This window comes from Sorex araneus, chromosome 11 (genome assembly GCF_027595985.1).
Source record: "Sorex araneus isolate mSorAra2 chromosome 11, mSorAra2.pri, whole genome shotgun sequence".
Lineage (NCBI taxonomy): Eukaryota > Metazoa > Chordata > Mammalia > Eulipotyphla > Soricidae > Sorex > Sorex araneus.
This window is the reverse complement of record NC_073312.1, coordinates 52,038,001-52,058,384: the sequence shown is the minus strand read 5'-3', so window position 1 is coordinate 52,058,384 and position 20,384 is coordinate 52,038,001. Positions and strand designations below refer to the sequence as shown.

General features: G+C 38.9%; 1 protein-coding gene across 1 annotated transcript in view; it reads left to right on the top strand.

Annotated features, from left to right (window-relative positions):
* The window catches only part of MINPP1 (multiple inositol-polyphosphate phosphatase 1), a 31,967-nt gene extending 16,814 nt beyond the window's left edge, over window positions 1–15,153 (top strand). Inside the window, exon 5 of the mRNA XM_004607501.2 lies at window positions 13,452–15,153. Within this exon, the coding sequence (XP_004607558.1) occupies window positions 13,452–13,848 (397 nt within the window). The 3' untranslated portion in view covers window positions 13,849–15,153. The remainder of the gene's footprint in view (window positions 1–13,451) is intronic.
* Window positions 15,154–20,384: the final 5,231 nt, after the last annotated feature.

Genomic DNA, 20,384 nt, shown 5'->3' with positions numbered 1-20,384 from the left:
TACCACTTCAGTTCCTCTCCTAGATCCTAGCAACTGGCTTCCAAGTGCTTCTGATTTAGTGCTACTGCTGGTCCTCTTCGACACAGCCTATTATGTAGCAATACTGGGTATATGAAGAAGAAAATGTTTAAATTATTATCTCAAGGAACTCATGTTTCAGTAGGGACAGTACTTTTGTTTTGTTTTGTTTTTATTTTTTTTATTTAAAAATTTTTTTTTAATTGAATCACCGTGAGATACTGTTACAAGCTTTCATGTTTGAGTTACAATCACACAATGATCTAACATCCATCCCTCTACCAGTGCACATTCCCCACCACCAATATCCCAGGTATACCCTTTCCCACCCTCCCACTGCCTCCATGGCAGGCAATTTCCCCCATACTCTCTCTCTACTTTTGGGCATTATGGTTTGCAATATAGATACTGAGATGTTAACATGTTTGGTCCTTTATCTACTTTCAACACACATCTCCCACCCCAACCGATCCCTCCAACCATCATTTTCTTAGTGATCCCTTCTCTTTTCTAGCTGCCTTCTCCCCCAGCTCATGAGGCAGGCTTCCAACTATAGAGCATTCTTCCTGGCCCTTGTGTCTACTGTCCTTGGGTGTCAGTTTCATGTTATGTTATTCTATACTCCACAAATAAGTGCAGTGGGACAATACTTCTAATAACAGCACTAAGGTTGAATGGGCTCAGGATTAATTTGAAATGTGACATTTGGTAAAAGCTTTATGGGTGGAGGAGCCTTTGAGATAGGGTCACTGAAGGTGTTTTTCAGTAACCTTAACCTGTCAGTTTTCAACGTGTCAATTTTTGTTGTTATTGTAGCCCTAGCATAGTTGGTTGTGGTGTGTGTGTACACACACATGCTTGTGCATGTGTGCATGCACACGCACATACACACGTGGTTGTAATGTACTGGGGTTGTACTTGGAGTGCTAAGTTGCATCTGACAGTGCTGGGGATTGTACTAAGAAGTATGGAGTGGTATTGGGGTTGGAGCACTTGGCCTTATGTCCAAGACAGGTGCTCCACTGCGGAACCACGTCCTGCTGGCATCCTGATTGGGATGTTGTTGATGTAAGATAAAAGGCACATACTTGAATATGCATACATGATACTCATGAAATCATCACCACAGTTAGGTTGACAAAATAACCATCACATAAAAGGTTCTTTGGATCTTCTAATATATACTTCTCACTACCCACCCCACTGTCCTAGGCCAGCAATTGATCTGGTATCAGTAGTTCATTACCCCCACACCATGTTCCTCCTCTCTCTTTCTCGTAAGTAATTTCATTTCTTTGTCTTTTTGCTTGAGAAAATATTTTAGTTCTACATTTTTGTCTTAGTTGGTCAAACTGACATTTGCCAAATGTTTCATTGGAACTGATATTTCAAGATGTATAAAGACAAAAAAACTTTTTCCCTTGGTGATTTTCTTCTCAGTAACTGGCAGTTCCTGTTGATTATATTGCACTTACATAAGTATGGGGGATTATATGCGCAGTCTAAAGAACTATTTGATATCCCTGGATCATGTTTAAGAACACACCCTGAGTAATATTAGTTGAGTGTGAAACATGAACTGAGAGCTTAGAAAGTTTTAAATTGTTGTTGTTTTCTGGTTTAACTTTTTGAGTAACTTCACGCCCCTTTTTTTGGAGTGATTTACCTGCTTTGAAAACATAATCATCAACCCTTATTTTGCAATATAATTTAACTTATTACATTTTAATTGTGTATAAGTATTTTAGCTAAATATTTAAGGGGGGGTATTTGAATTATAACAGTGCTTGGGCTACTCCTGGATCTGAACTCAGGGGTCTCTTAGTGGTGTTCCATGGGACATATGCAGTGCTGGGCATCTAATCTGGCTCAGCCACATGCAAGACAAGTGCTTTAACCTCTATACTATTTCTCCATCCCTTTACATCATATATATGTATATACATATGTATGTGTATACATACACACATTATATATATGTATATATTTGTGTGTGTATATGCATACACACACATATGTTCTAGAAGTCAAACCTAGAGTTTCACATCTGCAAAGCAGATGCTTTATCACTAAGCCATATCCCTGGTTCTCACAACAAACGTTCCTTACAGACATTCATGTATATATACGTATAAAAAGGGTGCTAATTTGATAAACTACATTCATATCGTGTTAGCTATCATTAGGCAATTCACTTTTCCCCTGTTCTTATTTATTTTGTTTGGGGACCACAGTCAGCGCTGCTCAGGGCTAACTCCTGGCTTTGTTCTCAGGGTTCAAGCCTGCCAGTGGTTGGGGAACGAAATGTTTTGTCAGCGATCTAACCAGGGTCAGCTGCTTATAAGGCATATGCCTTACCCCCTGTACTTGCTCTCTGGCCCCCTTCCCTCTTATTTTTAAAATGAGAAGATTTGAACTTATTTCAGCCCTAAAGCATAGTGATTTCAACTGTGCATTTCTTTATGTATATGTTCATAGTGTTATTTATTTGCTTTTTTAGTACTTTTCATAGTAGTTCATATATTTTAGGTTCTTTTTAAAAAATATTATTTCTAATAAGCGCCTTCCCAGCAGGGCATGAAATAGTTTGATGTCCATGTTCATCACTGCTTGGGCCTGACAATACAGGGGGCCTCCAGTGACACCCCAGTGGTGCTCAGAAACCAGTAGGGCCACATTGGGGTGCTCCGGGGCCATGCAGTTCCCGGGATCATACTTGAGATCTTGTGCACACAAGGCATGTATGTGTTATACAACTGGAGCTGCCTCCTTGGCCCCTTGAATATATACCTCTCCTAAAGTGACTTTGCCATTTCACAGAAAATATGATATCCTAAGCTTATTGCATTTTTATCAGAGAATAAGAGAGGCTCTAAGTTGTCCTAATTCATGCTTTGCATTACTTGTTCCTGGGGAGGTTTTTCTTCTACTAGTTTTAAAGAAAGAGTAGTCATTGTAATTGGAGGATATATTTAGTTTATTGAGAAATGTGACTAATAAGGGAAAAAATATGTTTGCTGAATTAGAACTGATAGAATACAGAAACCACAGAAAAGAAAAATAGGAAAGTGCAGAGCATATATACATATATATATGTATATTTTCTTTTTGGGTCACACCTGGCGATGCACAGGGGTTACTTCTGGCTCTGCACTCAGGAATCACCCCGGCAGTGCTCAGGGGACCATATGGGATGCTGGGATTCGAACCTGGGTCGGCCACGTGCAAGGCAAATGCCCTACCCGCTGTGCTATTCCTCCAGCCCCAAAGAGCATACATATTATTAAAAAATCCTTTCTATTATAAATTTGATGTAGACTATGTAAATTTAAAATATAAATTTCAGAGGCCAAGCGATACTACTAAGGTTAAAGTACATACCTTGCATGTGAGGACATGGCTGGTTTGATCTCTGATGCATCGTGTTCCCCAGGCATCTCCAGATGTGCCCCTGGAGCACCGGAGCACTGCTAAATAAGGTGATCCCGATATTTCCCAGCATTGTAGGCCTGAGCACACTGCATCTTTAGGCCCTTGCCTGGAGGGGCCCCTGGGCTTCCAGAAAATTGTGGAGGAGATTGTTTTCTGTACCCCCAAAACAATTCAAATGTAAATTTAGCTAATCTCTTCAGACAATTTAAATAAAGACTTTCATTTGGATAAAAGTATTAAGCTTCTCTGGACATGATGTAAGAAGTATAAATCATTGTAGGACAGAATTATAATTGAATCATTTGGGGTAAAATTATAATGTGAAACAAAGGGATTTGGGTAATGTAGAGTCTGAACTTGTAAAATTGTACTCAGGTATTTAATAGATAACTGCTTTTCTCTTGAATGATGTCCCAGTTCTTTTGTGTGATTTTTGTCAGACAAATAGTTTTATGTCCTCAAAAGTTAAAAGCCACAGATGCCACAAGTATTGAATATGCATCATTACCGATTGCTTTGATAACTCCTTTAAAAAAACATTTTCCTGCTAAAAACCTGCATTTGGCCAGGATGGGGCTGGATGTGGGGGGCACTCTGCACTGAGGGATCACTCCTGGCAGGTTCAGGGGACTGTGTGTAGTACCAGGAATGGAACCCAGGTTGGCTGCCTACAAGGCAAGCGTCTTTCCCACATCATTCCAGCCCCATCAGATGTGTTCTGCAATTTTTTTTTTTTGTCTCACAGTTTGTGATTTGTATCCTCATTGTCATTGACTTTCATGGGGTACAAATTATAAAAAGTGAAATTCCAATTTATTAGTTATTTTGGTCAATTATGAACAATATATGAACCCATTGGTATTGACATCTCTAAAAATTCATTACCACGTCAAAATAGGTCAAGTAAAGTAGCATATTTGCTAGCAGGCACAATGCCTGAATTTGATCCCAGCATCTTATTACCCCTTCTTCCCCCATCATGTGTGGGTAGAGAGCCCTGTTTTTTAAAAACAAAGTCATTACCATATCCTAGATTGACTGGGTTTTTCTTAGGTTAATTTTTAGAAGCTTTATCATAGAGTGGACACTTCTCTTTAGGTCTATAATCCATTTTGAGTTAATTTTTATTTTTAAGGCTGTAGAGTCTGTGTCTAGTTTTGCATGCAAATGTTCATTCAGTATTCCCAGACCATTAGCTGAAAAGACTTCTTGCTTTATTGTTTTACCTCTGCTTTTTTGTCAAAGGTCAGCTAACTATACTTTTATGGTTGTGTTTCTGGACTCTGTTTTCTGCTTTATTGATCTGTTTGTTCTTAATGTGGCTTTATACTCATATCTGGACATTGAGTAGCATAAGTCCTCTTTTACTTCAATACTGAGTTGGCTATTCTGCATCTTTTGCATATCTATATAGACTTTAGAGTCAGTTTCCCTCTGTCTGCAAAATATTAAGATTTTTTACTGTAATTTTGTTTAATCTAAAAATTAGTTGAGAAGTGGGGTTTTTACAATATTGAGTCTTCCTGTCTCTGAACTTGGAGTATCTTCTGTTGTTTTATTTGAGATCTTTGAAACTCACCAGTTTACCTCATATAGATCTTGTACATAGTTTTCAATTTTATACCTATTTCATTTTGGAAAGTATAATATTTTGGGGGTGCTAATATAAATGGTAATGGGTTTTAAATTTCAAATTTCTTTTTATTTATAGAAAAAATCATTTGACTTTATGTATCAACCTAATATCTTGTAGCTTCCTGTATGTGCTTATTAGTTTCATGTGTTTTGAGATGGTCATTATCACCTGCAAATAAAGATAACTTTATTTCTTTTTAGATTTTTTAAATTATTTTTTTAAAAGAAAGCCTTATTTCGGGGGCTGGATCGATAGCACAGTAGGTAGGGCATTTGCCTTGCACACGGCTGATCCAAGTTCTATTCTCAGCATCCCATATGGTCCCCCAAGCACCCCCAGGAGTAATTCCTGAGTGCATGAGCCAGGAGTAACCCCTGAACATCGCTGGGTGTAACCCCCCCCCAAAAAAGAAAACTTTATTTCTTTCTTTTCAATGTGTAACCTTTTATTTCCTTTTTGTTCCATTTTTAGCTAGGCTTGCCAGAACAATGTTGAAAAGTGAGAAATGATTCCCTTGACTTATGTCTGATCATAGCAAGAAAACTTCAGGTTTCTCCCCATTAAGTCTGATGTTAACCGTAGATTTTTTTTTTTTAAGCGTTATTTGTTTTTTATCAAGTTGAGGAAGTTCTCTGTTCATAGTTTGATGAGGATTTTTTAAAATAACAAATGGAGGCCAGAAAAATTGTACAACAAGTAATGTGCTTCCCTTACATGCAGCCGGCTCAGGTTTGATCCCTGTCATCATATATGGTTGCCCAAGCACTGCCAGGAATGATCCCTGAGCACAGACAGATTCTGTTCATTGATTTTTTGATACTGAATTTGCCTTTCTTATCACGAGAGATAAATCTTGCTTGGTCATGATGTATAATTCTTTCTATACATTGTTGAATTTTTTTTTCTTTTTGGGTCACACCCGGCAATGCATAGGGGTCACTCCTGGCTCTGCACTCAGGAATTACCCCTGGCGGTGCTCAGGGGACCATATGGGATGCTGGGAATCGAACCTGTGTTGGCCGAGTGCAAGGCAAATGCCCTACCCGCTGTGCTATCACTCCAGCCCCTACATTGTTGAATTTGATGTGCTAATATTTTGTTCAGAAATTTTGCATGTTTCATGGGGGACATTGATTTATATCTATTTTTCTTATATTTGTCTGATTTTGGTATCAACGTAATACTGAGCCACAGAGTGGGTTAGAAGTATTTCCTTTTATTTTTTAAGAACTTAACTCATGGCAGAATATATTCTCTAGTCATAATAAAATTAAGCTGTAAATCAATAGCTGAACAATGCCACAGAAGTTTTCAAATATTTATTTTTTAAGGGGGAAAATTCTCAAATCAATCCAGTTCATCTCAGGAATACAGAAAAGGATACAAAGTCTTAATTTTTTTTTCTGATAGAAATATAAGATCTATTTTAATTTCTTCAAAATTTTATTTATTTTTTAATTGTTTTTTACTTTTTTATTGAATCACTGTGAGATAGATCCTTACAAAGCTGTTCATGATTGCAGTTTAGTCATACAGTATCACAACACCCATCCCTCTACCAGTGTACATTTCCCAGCACCAGTGTCCTCAGGTTTCTTCCCATCACCCCTGACCCCCTGCCTGCTTTTATGGCAGCTCACTCTCTGTGTCTCTGTCTCTGTCTCTCTGTGTCTCTGTGTCTCTGTCTCTGTCTCTCTCTCTCTCTCTCTCTCCCTCTCCCTCTCTGGCTCTGGCTTTCTCCCTCCCTCCTTCATTGTGGCTTGCAATATTGATACTGAAAGGTTATCAAGAATATCCCTTTACCTATTTTTAACACTCAGATCTTGTCCAGCATAAAATCTATTTTCAAAAGAACCATAGCAAATTTTAGAACTTAAAGACACTTAAGAACTTTAATTTACTTAAAGAACTTAAAGATACTTAAGAACTTAAAGATACTGTATCTGTAACTTAAAGTTCTCTAAATTTAATGAGTTGCAGATAACAAGAGAAGTATTAGTAAATTTTGAAATAAAAAAGAGTATCTATTATCTTCTCTGCCACACTTTATATTTTTTAGATATCTTGCTAGTTCCAAGTAAGATTTTCATATACACACACACATATATATATGTATATATATATATATAATATTTCTAGTAGGGCTAATTTAGTGGTGATGAATAATTCCTTAAATTGTTGTTTGTCTGTTCTTTATTTACCCCTCAAATCAATCTGATTGATAACCAAACTGGGAGTAGTATTGCTCATTGGAAATCTTTTCCATTCATCACAGTTTTCATCTTGTCACTCTCTTCTGAATTGTAGAATTTATTTTGAGAAATCTACTGACAGAAATCTACTGATAAGGTACCCGTTTTCTGACGGGTACCTTATCTTTGACTCTTTGCTTTTTCATTTGCTATTTTTACAGCAAATGAAAAAAATGCTTTTTTATTTGCTATTTCTTTATCTTTGATTTTTGATATTTTAAGTTTAATGTGTATTGGTTTGTGTCTTCTTAGGTTTATTTTGTTTGGAACTTTTTGAACTTCCTGGATCTCGAGTCTAACTCCATTCTGAGTGTACAGAAGTTCTCAGCTAATACTTTTTGTACTTTCACTTTGTCATCTTCCTTATCCAGCTTTCTTCCCTTTCTTTGTAAAAGAAACAACTATGGTATCTGGCACTTGGTAGAAATGAATCTTGGAAAAGTCTTATCTTCATTTTGTTCCAGGCAATTGATCACATTCATTTTGTACCAGGTCCTTTTGTATTAAAATGTGTAATATTGGCCAGCTTCTTTCCCTGTAGTTGCAAATCCTACTATATGTGCAAGACACTTTCAAGTCATAAAGACGACAAAAAAAAAAATCTATGAAAATAATTACGTTTGGGGGCTGGAGTGATAGCACAGCGGGTAGGGCGTTTGCCTTGCACGTGGCCGACCCGAGTTTGAATCCCAGCATCCCATATGGTCCTCTTAGCACCGCCAGGGGTGATTCCTGAGTGTATGAGCCAGGAGTGACCCCTGTGCATTGCCGGGTGTGACCCAAAAAGCAAAAAAAAAAAAAAGAAAGAAAGAAAATAATTATGCTTGTTTCTTCTATGGATTTGGCATTGTCTTATAAGCTGAATATATTTAAATTTTGTTATTTTAGAAAATCTAACCTATAAAGAGTTTCAAATTGTCAATTCCTGTAGTCATACCAGGTTTCTAAGCCAACGGGAGTTGTTAGTTTTTTTAGATTATTTTGAGAAGACTGTGTTTGCTCTGTAGACTATAATTAACCTATAATGTCTAAATTTTTGTTAAAGGTTTTAATCAGACCTTTAAAAATTCTTTTTTATATGCTAAAAGCTTCGGAAATAGAATTTATCTTTATATGAAATTAATACTCATGATATTTATCTTTGTTTTTTCGGGGATTGGTTTGGGACCACACTTGCTCAGGGTGTACTCCTAGCTCTGTGCTCAGTAGACCATATTTGGTGTCAGATATGGTAATATGCAATTCATCTCCTTAATTCTTTAGCTATTCTCAGCCCCAACATTTATTTGAAAACTTTCCTTCTACTGAGAATTGCCTAGAATTCTAAAATACACTTTTTCAAGTTTAGATTCACCAAATGGCATAAAACAATAACTTTTGTTAATATTGCTTCCTGTGTAAATCTAACATATAAGCTTATTTTAGTTGCCATAACTTTCCCAGTGAGCATTTTAAAAGTACAGTTTTCTCATGCACTCAAAAATAGCTGATTTTAACATATAACTGGCAGAAAGGCAAAGAGAAAATAACATTTCAGATTTAAGCCAAAGGAAACTTTAGATTTAAAACTAAAATTTAGGTCATTATGTAGATTTAATTTATTCTGTAATTTAGATGAAATTAATAGGACCTTGAATTTATAATTCGTTCACATTCTTTTTCATGTTTCTTGACTCCCTCCCATACCTTATTTCTTAACTGTGTTTTTTGGTGAGAGCCCTACGCCTGGCAGTGCTCAGGGCTTACTGCTCCTGGTACTGCACTTAGGAATCATGCCTGATGGTGCTCAGGGCACCATATGTGGCCTGGAGATTCAAACCCAGACTGGCAGCATGCAAGTAGATGCCCTGTCCACTATACTATTTATTATTCTGGGCCCTCTTAACTGTGTTTTTTGTCTGGTGACTTTAGTATCCAAATATGTACAGTACTCTCTCTTTAAGTTGCTTATGGAATTCAGTGCTTAAAAATGGGGCAAGTCTTGGGGCCAGAGTACAGCATATAGGCCACTTGCCTTGCATCTGGCCAACTCAGGTTCGATCCCAGGCGCCCCATATGGCCCCTCGGGCCTGTGATCCCTGATCGCAGAGTCAGGAGTAAGCACAGAGCACCGCCAGGTATGGCCCCCAAACAAACAAAATATGTCTAGTTTGAATTAAATTGAGGCATGCCTTAAGAGTAAAGTATTGCTGGGTTTTGAGAACTTGTTAGAAAAAGAAAAAAGTAAAATAGTTTTAAAATAATTTTTATGATAATTGCATGTTCACCTGGAATATTTTATGATGCCTTGTCCCTATGTTGGACTGCTCCACTGGGAAAAGTGCAGAGGGTTAGTGATCCCTAACCTAGTCGAGCGGTGGCAGGAGCAGAGTGAGGACGCCTGTCTGGCATGTTTCTGATCCTCCTCTGATTCCCTGGCATTGCAAGCGACACTAAGAGTGAGTCCTGCTAATTATGACCTCAAGACCAAGAGGAAAAGAGAAAATGAAGGTGCAGAGAGATAGTACGGAAGCATGATACTTACCTTATACATGCCTGATCTGGGTTTGATCCCTGAAATCTTTTTTTGGTCACTTGAGCCCCATCTGGAGTCATCTCTGAGCACTGAGCCACGGGTGCGGTCTGAGCATTGCCTGGTATGACCCCAAAACCAAAACCTACTGCTCCCAAAGTGTGAGACAATAGGAGTATTCTGCTTTCATTTCGACTACTTGTGTGTCCTCATAGAGTTGTGGAGAATATAATAGAATATTGAAGTTGCCTATAGGGTCAGAACATACATTTGTTACTGGCTGCGAGGTTAAAACCTTATGGTTAGAGACACTTATAGTGTGTAAATCAATAATTTAAAATTACTTGTTTTTCTTAATGTGTATTCCTTTTAAATTACGCTTTATTTATATTATGGCAGTCACACTAGCTTTGGCTTGCATATATACAAATGTATAAAGGGACCAGGCCAGTAACAAAGGAATGATTTCATCCTTAGTGTGAGTGATGACGTGTCTTGTGCAGCAGATGTTTGTGTGTGTGTGTCCTCCCTCCCTTACTCCTCCTAGCAGATTATTGCCCAATCGTAGTATATGTGGCCAGATCTCTCAGGTGTTCATGGAAAAAAACACTCTGGATTTTAAAAAATGTTCTCCCAATTTTAAAATACTGCGAAAATTTTAAGATTTTCTTTTAGGTCAGATCAAAAGTAGGTGTGGTCTGAATGGTACTGCTTAGTAACTTTGGGTTTAAGGGGCTGCTTCTTTGGAAATAATCTCATATTTTTAGAAACTTTAAACCTGTGAGTTGCTTATTTTGGGGAGGCTGGTGGGGAGTTACTAAGGAGATGTTAGGAAAGTCACAGCTGGCAGTGCTCAGGGGTCTCTTCTGAGATCTTTGTTCTCTGTTTGGGGTATGGTTCCTCATAGGGCTCAGGGGAGCCTGTTTTTCTGGGAACTGAACCCAGGTGTCTGACAGGCAAAGCATATACTCAGTCCTTTGACTTGTCTCCCAGACCCAGATGAGTGGTTTTAAACCACTCACTTGTGGGCTAGTTCTGACCTACAGGGGTGAAAATTACTGTTATATATTCCTAATTCCAGTTAAGGGGGAGGCATCTGTTGATTTATTATTTTTTTACACGCAACTTTTATAAAATTATCTTCAAAATATGAGTATTGTTATATAGGTGGCAGTTTTGTATATTTCTTAGCATTATATTTCTGGTACACATTTATTTTCTCTCAGGAGGTGTTCCTGCTTTATATTTTTAATTTTCTTTTCAGTTGCTCGTTTTAAAGTTAATTTGGTTCCCTTGAATATTTAAAAGAAAGCTGTCCTAACCTCTCAAAGCTCCATGTGTGTGCACGCATGCTGCTAAAACATGATGGGGCGATTTGCTGCCCAAGCCCATGTGCTGCTTGCACCCAAGTGGCCGAGCACAGGTGGCACCCGAGCACATGTGTAGCCCACATCTCCCCTCTTGAGATGTGTACTTTCATGCTTTCATGTCTGATGCTGGAATGTATGTAGGGGCGCTCTCTGCCCTTGGAGAAGTCTGGGTTCTCTCTTGAGCACATTACTTCCCACTCTCTCCCACTTTCTCTTCCTCCTCCCCTTCAAAAACCTCCGAATAAAATCTGTTTTACTTCACTGCTTGTCTATTCCTGAAATTCTTTTCTGTGAGGTGAGACAAGAACCCAGTAACCCTGGGTCCCTGGTGGCAGAGACAGATGAAGAGAAAGTGACCGTCTTTCTCATTCCCACTTCACATAAGCCACCCGTGGGGCCCACGGGCATCATAATCTCTTGTAACTTTCCTTAAATAAAAGTGTTTACTGCATTATGTCCTTGAGAGTGGGAAGTGCTCCAGCCCTCCTGCTCAGCCCACCTTATTGCTCTGGAGAAGTGCCTGCAGAGGTGCAGGCTGATAATGTCTGCCACTGTCCCCTCCATGGCAGGGGCACTAGCCTCACACTCAAGCTGCACTTGAGGTCTACTTGATCTACACAGTGTGGGGGGTCTGACCCCACCACTTGAATTCTTGGGGAGCTGTGGCCTCAGCTTTGCAGGAAGGAGAAAATCATCCCTAATTGCCATCCAGTATTCCAGGTCTATTGTTTATCCTTATAGAAAACAATTTCAGGAAGAGAATAAAATAATTTTATGTAGAGGAAGGGGTGCGCAAGAGAGACAGACAGACAGACAGACAGACTGACAGACACAGAAGAGAGATACAGAGACAGAGGAAAAAAAAACAAAAAACATGATGGGTTGCTTCTTGAGATTTTATGCTTGTGGTAACCTTTCCCACCATAATTTGAGTTTAATTCACTCTTTTGCCTCATCTGCTATACTGCCCACTCTTTAACTCAGTTTAGAATGGTTTCTCCATTCCTGACTGCGTTCTTGACTGGAATGGAGCATTAGACAATTTGTAGAGTTCACAGGGCTAGATTTCTCCGGGCTCAGGACAGATCTAATGGTAGACCTCCCTTGCACTCACCAAACATTAAAGTGGGCTAAACCTTCTACACTTTGAGTGCTGTCTCAGTTTGACTCACAGCACTTCCTGGTGAAAGCTGATGGTTTTTTGGGAATCATATCTCTGACCTGTCTGCATAATCCCTTTGCTTTCTTTCACTCTCTACAAAGGATAAGCAGATAGTAAGACTGTTCGAAATTCCTGGAGAATACTTCTTCACGTAGTTATGTTTTCCACGATTTTCCTTGCTCCTTATGATTATTTATGGGGGTTCAGAAGGATTAAAATGGCTACAAATGTGACTGTCCTTCCAGAAAGTTCAGATGCATTAAATCTAATGTGTGCGTTGATAGCAATCAGATGATTGTGTTTCAATAGATTAAGAATAATAGTTATACTCTTTCCCCCAAAAGTTAGGAAAAGACTTAGTAGTCATTGGCTGCTGTTTATTTTAAAAAAGGTTTTGATGGGGAAAAAAATCAAGGAAATCTTAGGGAGATACAGGTGACATGTTTCCTACTATCAAAAGCTGTCGTATTTCTGGCAATGTATGAACTTCACTCTCAATAAAAGACACATTGTATGAGAAAAGGTTTTTTCTCTACCATTTTGTGACTTGATTCTGAACTTCCTATCAATGCCAGGTAAAAAGATACTGAAGTGAGTTATTATCTTCTGTTTATACTTGGAATTTGTTATTTTTAATGTACTGAATATTGCTTATCCTTATTTTTTGTAGATAAAATCATACTGCAAGCTCATTCAGAACACTTTGAACTTACAAGTATTTATAAGAGCCATTTTGTTCAGTTTCATTTACAGAAAGCTTTGAAATCCATATCTATTCCAGGTTCCTTAGCCTATAAGTAAAGAATGTTCTCTTCAAACCTAAAGAATAATGCCCAGGTGCAGTGCTGTAGGTGCACTTGCAATGCTGCAGTGATTCTGAGTTTGGGAGCTGAGTTTTTACTATAAAAGGTCTTCTCTCTAACACACAGAAATTCATCTATATTGATATGTGATATGTTTATCAAGATTAAAACAACACAGGGAAGTGGCATACTACTTCATTCTGCACATAATATCCTGTGATGTGACATGAGTATTTTTATGAACACATCTTGCTTTTTCTTTTAAGGTCTCAGCCAGTTTCTTCTCCAGTCGTCCTGCAGTTTGGTCATGCAGAGACCCTCCTTCCACTGCTTTCTCTCATGGGCTACTTCAAAGACAAGGAACCGCTAACAGCTTACAATTACAAGGAGCAAACACATCGGAAGTTCCGAAGTGGTCACATTGTACCCTATGCCTCAAATCTCATCTTTGTGCTTTACCACTGTGAAAATGCTAAGACCCCTAAAGAAGAATTCCAAGTGCAGATGTTACTGAACGAAAAGGTGTTACCATTGGCTTACTCACAAGAAACTGTTTGTTTGTATGAGGATCTGAAGACCCACTATAAGGACATCCTTCAGGATTGTCATACCAGTGAAGAATGTGCTTCTCCAAAAATGAACACCACATCTGATGAGCTCTGAGTTGCCGAAGAACATTTTCAATTCATCAGGAATCTCTGGGACATAATTCTATGCTTGAAGTTGGTGGGCAATCCTGATTTACCAGAAAGCTTTCATGTTACTTGGACATTTCTGTTTTTTCACAGGAAAACATGTTTCTTTTGGGGGTCTGCACCTGGTTATGTAAGAAAACATTTCTCTGGAGCATTTAGCTTAAGGGAAGTATCTATTCAAAGAAACAGCTGTACTGCAAATGTTTACAGAAATTGTTATTCTTATAAGAAACCTCATGTGGATAGATATAGAATATGATCTGAAAGTGCTGGAGTAACAAATATGTCAGTTGGAGAATTCATTGCTTGATGTAACAAAGCTAAGGCCTTTGCCAGTTGTGCTATAATATTCTCTTTGTCAGGTAGCACGCTGGGATTGTCTGATCATGAAAATGAAGATCTACTGAGAGAAGGAACCACTTAGGAAGAATGCTAGCACCTGAGAAAAGTAAGAATTTGAAATAATATTAAGAAACAGCCTGGGGACTGGAGAGAGAGTACAGTGGGTTAGGGCACTTGCCTTACAAGTGGCTGATTTGGGCTTGATACCTGGCACCCGAGATGGTCCCTGAAATGTCACCAGGAGTGCTACCTGTGCACAGAGCCAGGAGTAAGTCCTGAACATTACTGGGTGTGGCCAGAAGGCAAAAAGAAAAAACAAAATAAAAAACCAAAAAAAAAAAAAAAAACAGCCAACAAAACCAAAAAGGAAAAAAAAAAACAACAAGCAGTCTGATTTATGAGAACGTTTCACTGAAGGAAAATAAAATGTGTCAAGAAATATGTTAAAAGTACTTATTAAGTATTGGAACATTTTATCATAAATATGCTTTAAGTTATTATGTTCTGGTAAGACCAGACTTCTTCCCAGTCTTTTTTCACTCTCTTGTCTACAGAGAACCATATAGAACTTCTACTCTGCATTGGGAGTCTGGGGTCATCACTGGGGCTCCTGTAGGATCACTGCCTGTTTGTAATTATCTCTTAATTATTATCCTATTATACACGTATGCAGACACACACCAGTGGAAGAGCAAATTGTGGGTAGAATCAGAGTTTCTTAAATCGATTGCTTAGCATTTGTCTCTCATCCTGTCATTTTGTTTCTATTTTTATACTTGGCTCTATGGAAAATGTCTTTGATTTTTTTTTTCTTCAAGATTTTGTCACAACTTGCTCAGTTTTACAAGTAGTAATGAAACCATTTTCAAGAAATAGTTTATGCTGAATGCTGTGAAAGTGTTTGATATAATAATAAATGGAATTTTTGTGATTTTGCCGTGTTGTTTGTTCTCCATATTGGTATAAATCAGTAATTAAAGCTTGGAATTTCATGTAGCTCTCTCTAAATCAGGCAATAAAGACCGATTTTATTCTAATAGAAATTTTCTCAGGTTTTAACTTTCTTAGATAAATTTATTTATTTGACACATTAAGACCAAAAAAATGAAATTTCATAAAGAGAATCACATTCTCATGGTACTTGAACACATAGTACTTGAACACATGGTCAAAATATTGAGTTATAAAATGGATTCTAGTATTAAATGTACCAAAAATACCCTTCTTGTTTCTAATTTCACTGAGACTAGTACTGAGCATGCTTCTTTATATTCCTCAGATTCTCCCAAGTTTTTTTTCTCGTATCTGCAGGAGATCCATATATGAACTTCACTGCATTGGCAGTCTGAGATCATCAGAGGTTGCGGAATTACTGCCTGGCTTTTAATGGCATAATTTTCACTGTCTTCCATACCACTTTTTTTTTTTGACTGATCACTTCACCACACCAGTTTTGATGAGGATCAGTCATGGTCCCTGGAGCACCATGGACGGGTGGGAAGCTGGGTGACCACCGGGCTAAATTTTGACTTCTTAATAAAACGGACTGGAGTGATAGCACAGCAGGTAGGGCGTTTGCCTTGCACACGGCCGACCCGGGTTTGATTCCTCCATCCCTCTCGGGGAGCCCAGCAAGCTACCAAGAGTATCCCGCCCGCATGGCAGAACCTGGAAAGCTTCCCGTGGTGTATTCCATATGCCAAAAACAGTAACAAGTTTCATAATGGAGACGTTAATTGGACGATAGTGCTACGGTGCTAATAAAATAGAAATCATTTTATTAAAAATCAAATAGTATGACAACTATGTACTTAAATTATAATGTGCATAGACCATTGTTTTGTCAATCAGTGATATTCAAATGTACCACATTCGTGGAATATATGACTGGTAAGACATTGCTAATGCATTAATACTGATTCTTTTTATTTTTTAACAAAGATCTGGTATTATCTCACCTCCACCCCATATATAATGACGAAAAGAATAATAAACATTCATGCTCATCATTCTGTTTTATTAAAATTAACACTAACATTTGTTTTAAATTGAAGTAAGAGCAATAGAGAACTTCTACATGACTTCCCTCATGCTTTTATCCCTACCCCTTCCCTAGAGGTAATCACCAGCATAACTCAGTATTTCATGTCGAATCTAGAAACTTGTACTATTGTCAGAATCTTAAAATTTTCTAGAAAAGTTCTTACCTTGGGGCTGTGCCTTAAGAATAAATTTCATGCCTTGCATGTATGGAGCTCTAGGTTGGTCCCTGGCATGAGATTTCCAACAAACTAAAAAAAACAGATCTGATCATTTATCACAAGTTTATACCATCATTTCATTAGTTCTGTGGGCATATAAAGTTAAATTAGTTTTTTCAAAGGGGTTATTTTTTAAAACTTTGTACCAAATTTACCTGGCATCTGACACATTAAATTTTTATTCAGAAACTTTGCATAGACTGAAACTTTTATGGGAATTGTTTAGTTTTAGTATTCAGTGGGGCAAGACAGTCATTTGACAGTCTTATAAATTAATACAGTTCTCATACAGTCGTGGACATGTCAAATATTTCAAGATGGAGGTTCATTTTTTTTATACTAATTTGTTTGGAGGTTCATTTTTAATATTAGAGAAGTTTTGGTATTCTGGTATTATTTTTCTCTCAGAAAATACTGGAAGCAAGACTCACGGTAAAACTAGATTGAAAGTTCAACATAAAAGAAACCATCTTGGGGGTGGAGCAATAGCACAGTGGGGAGGGCGTTTGCCTTGCACGCGGCCGACCCGGGTTCGATTCCCAGTATCCCATATAGTCCCCTGAGCAGCGCGAGGGGTAATTCCTGAGTGCAGAGCCAGGAGTAACCTCTATGCATCTCTGGGTGTGACCCAAAAAGCAAAAAAGAAAAAAAAAAAGAAACCATCTTTTGGGATCAAATAGATAGCTCAAAGGACTGAGTGCATGCTTTGCCTGAGGGAGACCTAGGTTCAATTCACAGCACGGTGTGTTCCCTGGATCACCCATTGGATTAACCCCCATGCACAGCAGACTATTGCCTAAACCTTCATCATTCAAAAAGAAATCTTTGACTAATAGAGTGTATTCATAACAGTGAAACTGTAGTTAATGCTGACAGTTTTGACCAATTAATAAAGAACCTCCTTAGTCATTTTCTTAATCTTTGTGAAAAATTTGATTTAAACACTGGTTTACAGAGTTTTCATAATACAGTGTTTCGAGCACTCCATACTCAACACCAGTTCCACCACCAGTGTGACCTTCCTTCCACCATTATTCTAGTTTCCCACCCACCCTCCAAGCTTACCCCCTTAGCAGGCACAAAATAATTTATTTCATATTGCTTGTTACAACAAAATGGTAAGTAGCACTGTACCACTATTGTCCTGTTGTTCATCAAATTGCTCGAACCGGCACAATGTCTCCATCGTGAGACTTGTTGTTACTGTTTTTGGCATATTGAATACACCATGGGTAGCTTGCCAGGCTCTGCCGTGCGGGCGGGATACTCTTGGTAACTTGCCCGGCTCTCCGAGAGGGGCAGAATAATCCAACCTGGGTTGGCCTCATGCAAGGCAAACGCCCTACCCTCTGTGCTATGGCTCCAGTACAGTAAGTAGAAGTATCAAAAAATCAGTTACTGAGCAGCGCCAGGGGTAATTCCTGAATGCAGAGCCAGGAGTAACTCCTGTGCATCGCCGAGTGTGACCCAAAAAGCAAAAAAAAAAAAAAAAAAAAGAAAAGAAAAAAGAAAAGAAACCTTCTTTTGGGACCAAATAGATAGCTCAAAGGACTGAGGACATACTTTGCCTGAGGGAGACGTCTCCATTGTGAGACTTGTTGTTATTCTTTTTGGCATATCAAATACGCCACGGGGAGCTTGCCAGGCTCTGCTGTGCGGGCAAGATACTCTCGGTAACTTGCCGGACTCTCTGAGAGGGATGGAGGAATTGAACCCCGGTTGGCCATGTGCAAGGCAAACGCCCTACCCGCTGTGCTATTGCTCCAGTCATCAATTAATAGTAAAAGAAAATTTGTGAAAATGTGTGATAGCTCACAGTGGGCTTATTAAAGCCCTTGAAGATTTGCTGAGCTGTTTGTTGCTAGTTCCGAGTTACAATTTTTGCTTTTCAGCCTAGTTGGCTTCTGTGCTACTTTCCCATCTAAGTTGCTGTGCTACTACTGGGCTGTCAGTGTTGTGGATTTGAAGATGCCACATGACCAGGTATGCAACTGCTCGTTCTAGGACCTGTAGAACTGGGACAGTTCTCAGCCAACCAGCCTCTTGAGGGGGCCCCAGAGTTTTCAACCGTAACACTGGCGTAGTGGTGAGTTTCATCAGTTTGGTTTGGCATCTTTCCTGAGACTAGTTGAGAAGCAGAAGCTGGGCTGTTTACATGGCAGTGGCTGTCGGCTGTGGGTGTGGCTGCCGGGCTTTGGCAGGTGGGACTCTACTCGGTGGCAGCTGTGGGATGTCTATTAATCATTTTTTGGGCGGGGGGCTCCCAAGTGATGGTGAGGAGGTCCCGGGCCCCCTCCTAGCAATTTTCAACCACGAGGGCCATCAGTTCGAAATGAAGGCCCAGAATGCGGTGCTGCTTCTAACGTGCCCTACCAGCGCTTACCCAGGGAGCTCTGTACGCTGGTGACCTCTGGGATTGCATCCAACCGTGCTTGTGTCACCCAGAGCCAAGGACTTGACCTCATTTGATACCTTCCATTTCCCTGTCTCTTTCTGTATACCACAGATGAGAACGGTCATCCAGTATTTGTTACTCATTAAGCTATTATTTAGATTTAAGCAGTTTGTGTTCATTATTTGTTGTACTGGGAGAACAAGTATGTTAAAATAATAACCTCCAAACTGAATGCTACTCTGAGTATAATGAATTTTTTTCATTTGAATATTCAATATTTTATATTCTTTTGTGTGGGGTACCCCAGAAGGCGAGGGAGGGGGTCCGTGGACCACTCCCAGCAATACTCAGTCCTGTGTATCTAAAAATTCAGTATTCAGGCCCAGTAATTTGGTGCTCACTAAGTTGTACTCAGGACCATCAGGACCACACTAAAGATGTGTGTATGTGTGTGTGTGAGAAAGAGAGAAAGAGAGAGAGAGAGAGAGAGAGAGAGAGAGAAAGAGAGAGAGAGAGAGAGAGAGAGGGGGGGGGGATGAGAGATACTAGCGATGGAACTTAGAGCTTTGAACATGCCAGGCTTGAACTCCACCCACTGAAATATCTTCCCAGTTCTTTTTCACATTCTCTCTGAAATAGCTCAAGCAGGTTTTTCTATCTGAAACCACCAAATTCTACCAAATAGGAATGTTCTCTCAGTCAGGGAGGGAAACTTCTAAGGAAAATTTAGTTGGGATGAAAATGTTTAGATTTCATTAGACTTTATGCTACCAACTTTAGTTTTGATTACCTTTAGTATTTCCTTGAAAAGTTTGGATGCTTTAAAAAACTTTCAACAAATACTCTTCTTGTGGAGAAAAAAATATTTTTTATGTAAACGATATAAATATAAGGTGTCGAATTATATCTCTTGATTCAGACAGATGAAAAGGTTCTATTTAGTTGTTAAGAGACAGTTGTGGGGTCACCCAGCAGTAGTACTTGAGGGCCTGGGAATACTATTAGGGTTACTCCATGGTACCTAGGGGAAGAGGTTGGGGATACTTGGTTCTTAGGACCAAACCTAGGGCCTTGTACATGCAAAGGCACAGGCTCAACCCCTTGAGCCACATCCCTATCTAGTAAGACACATTCTTTGTTGCAGACAGGAAGGTTACTGGTTTTTCTCTAACCAAAGTAGCTCTTCCATTAGATCCTTTTTCTTCCTTTTTCCTTCCTCTTTTCCTTATATTTTGAGAAGGTTAGAATAGTCTTAGTAAGAAAAATAAGTGCTTTTTACTTCCTTCATGAAATGTTGCTCCTTGTAACTTTGTCATTCTTTGCATTATGAAGATTGAGAGCCTCATCTTCTAATCTGGTGATTTTAGGAAGCTGTAGTTTTATAATCTACCCAAGTTTTGTAGTCTACCCAAGTGCTATCCTGTGTGTGTGCATGTGTGTGTGTGTGTGTGTGTGTGTGTGTGTGTGTGTGTTTGCAGGGACAGTATTTTGCAGCTTTCCTTGCTA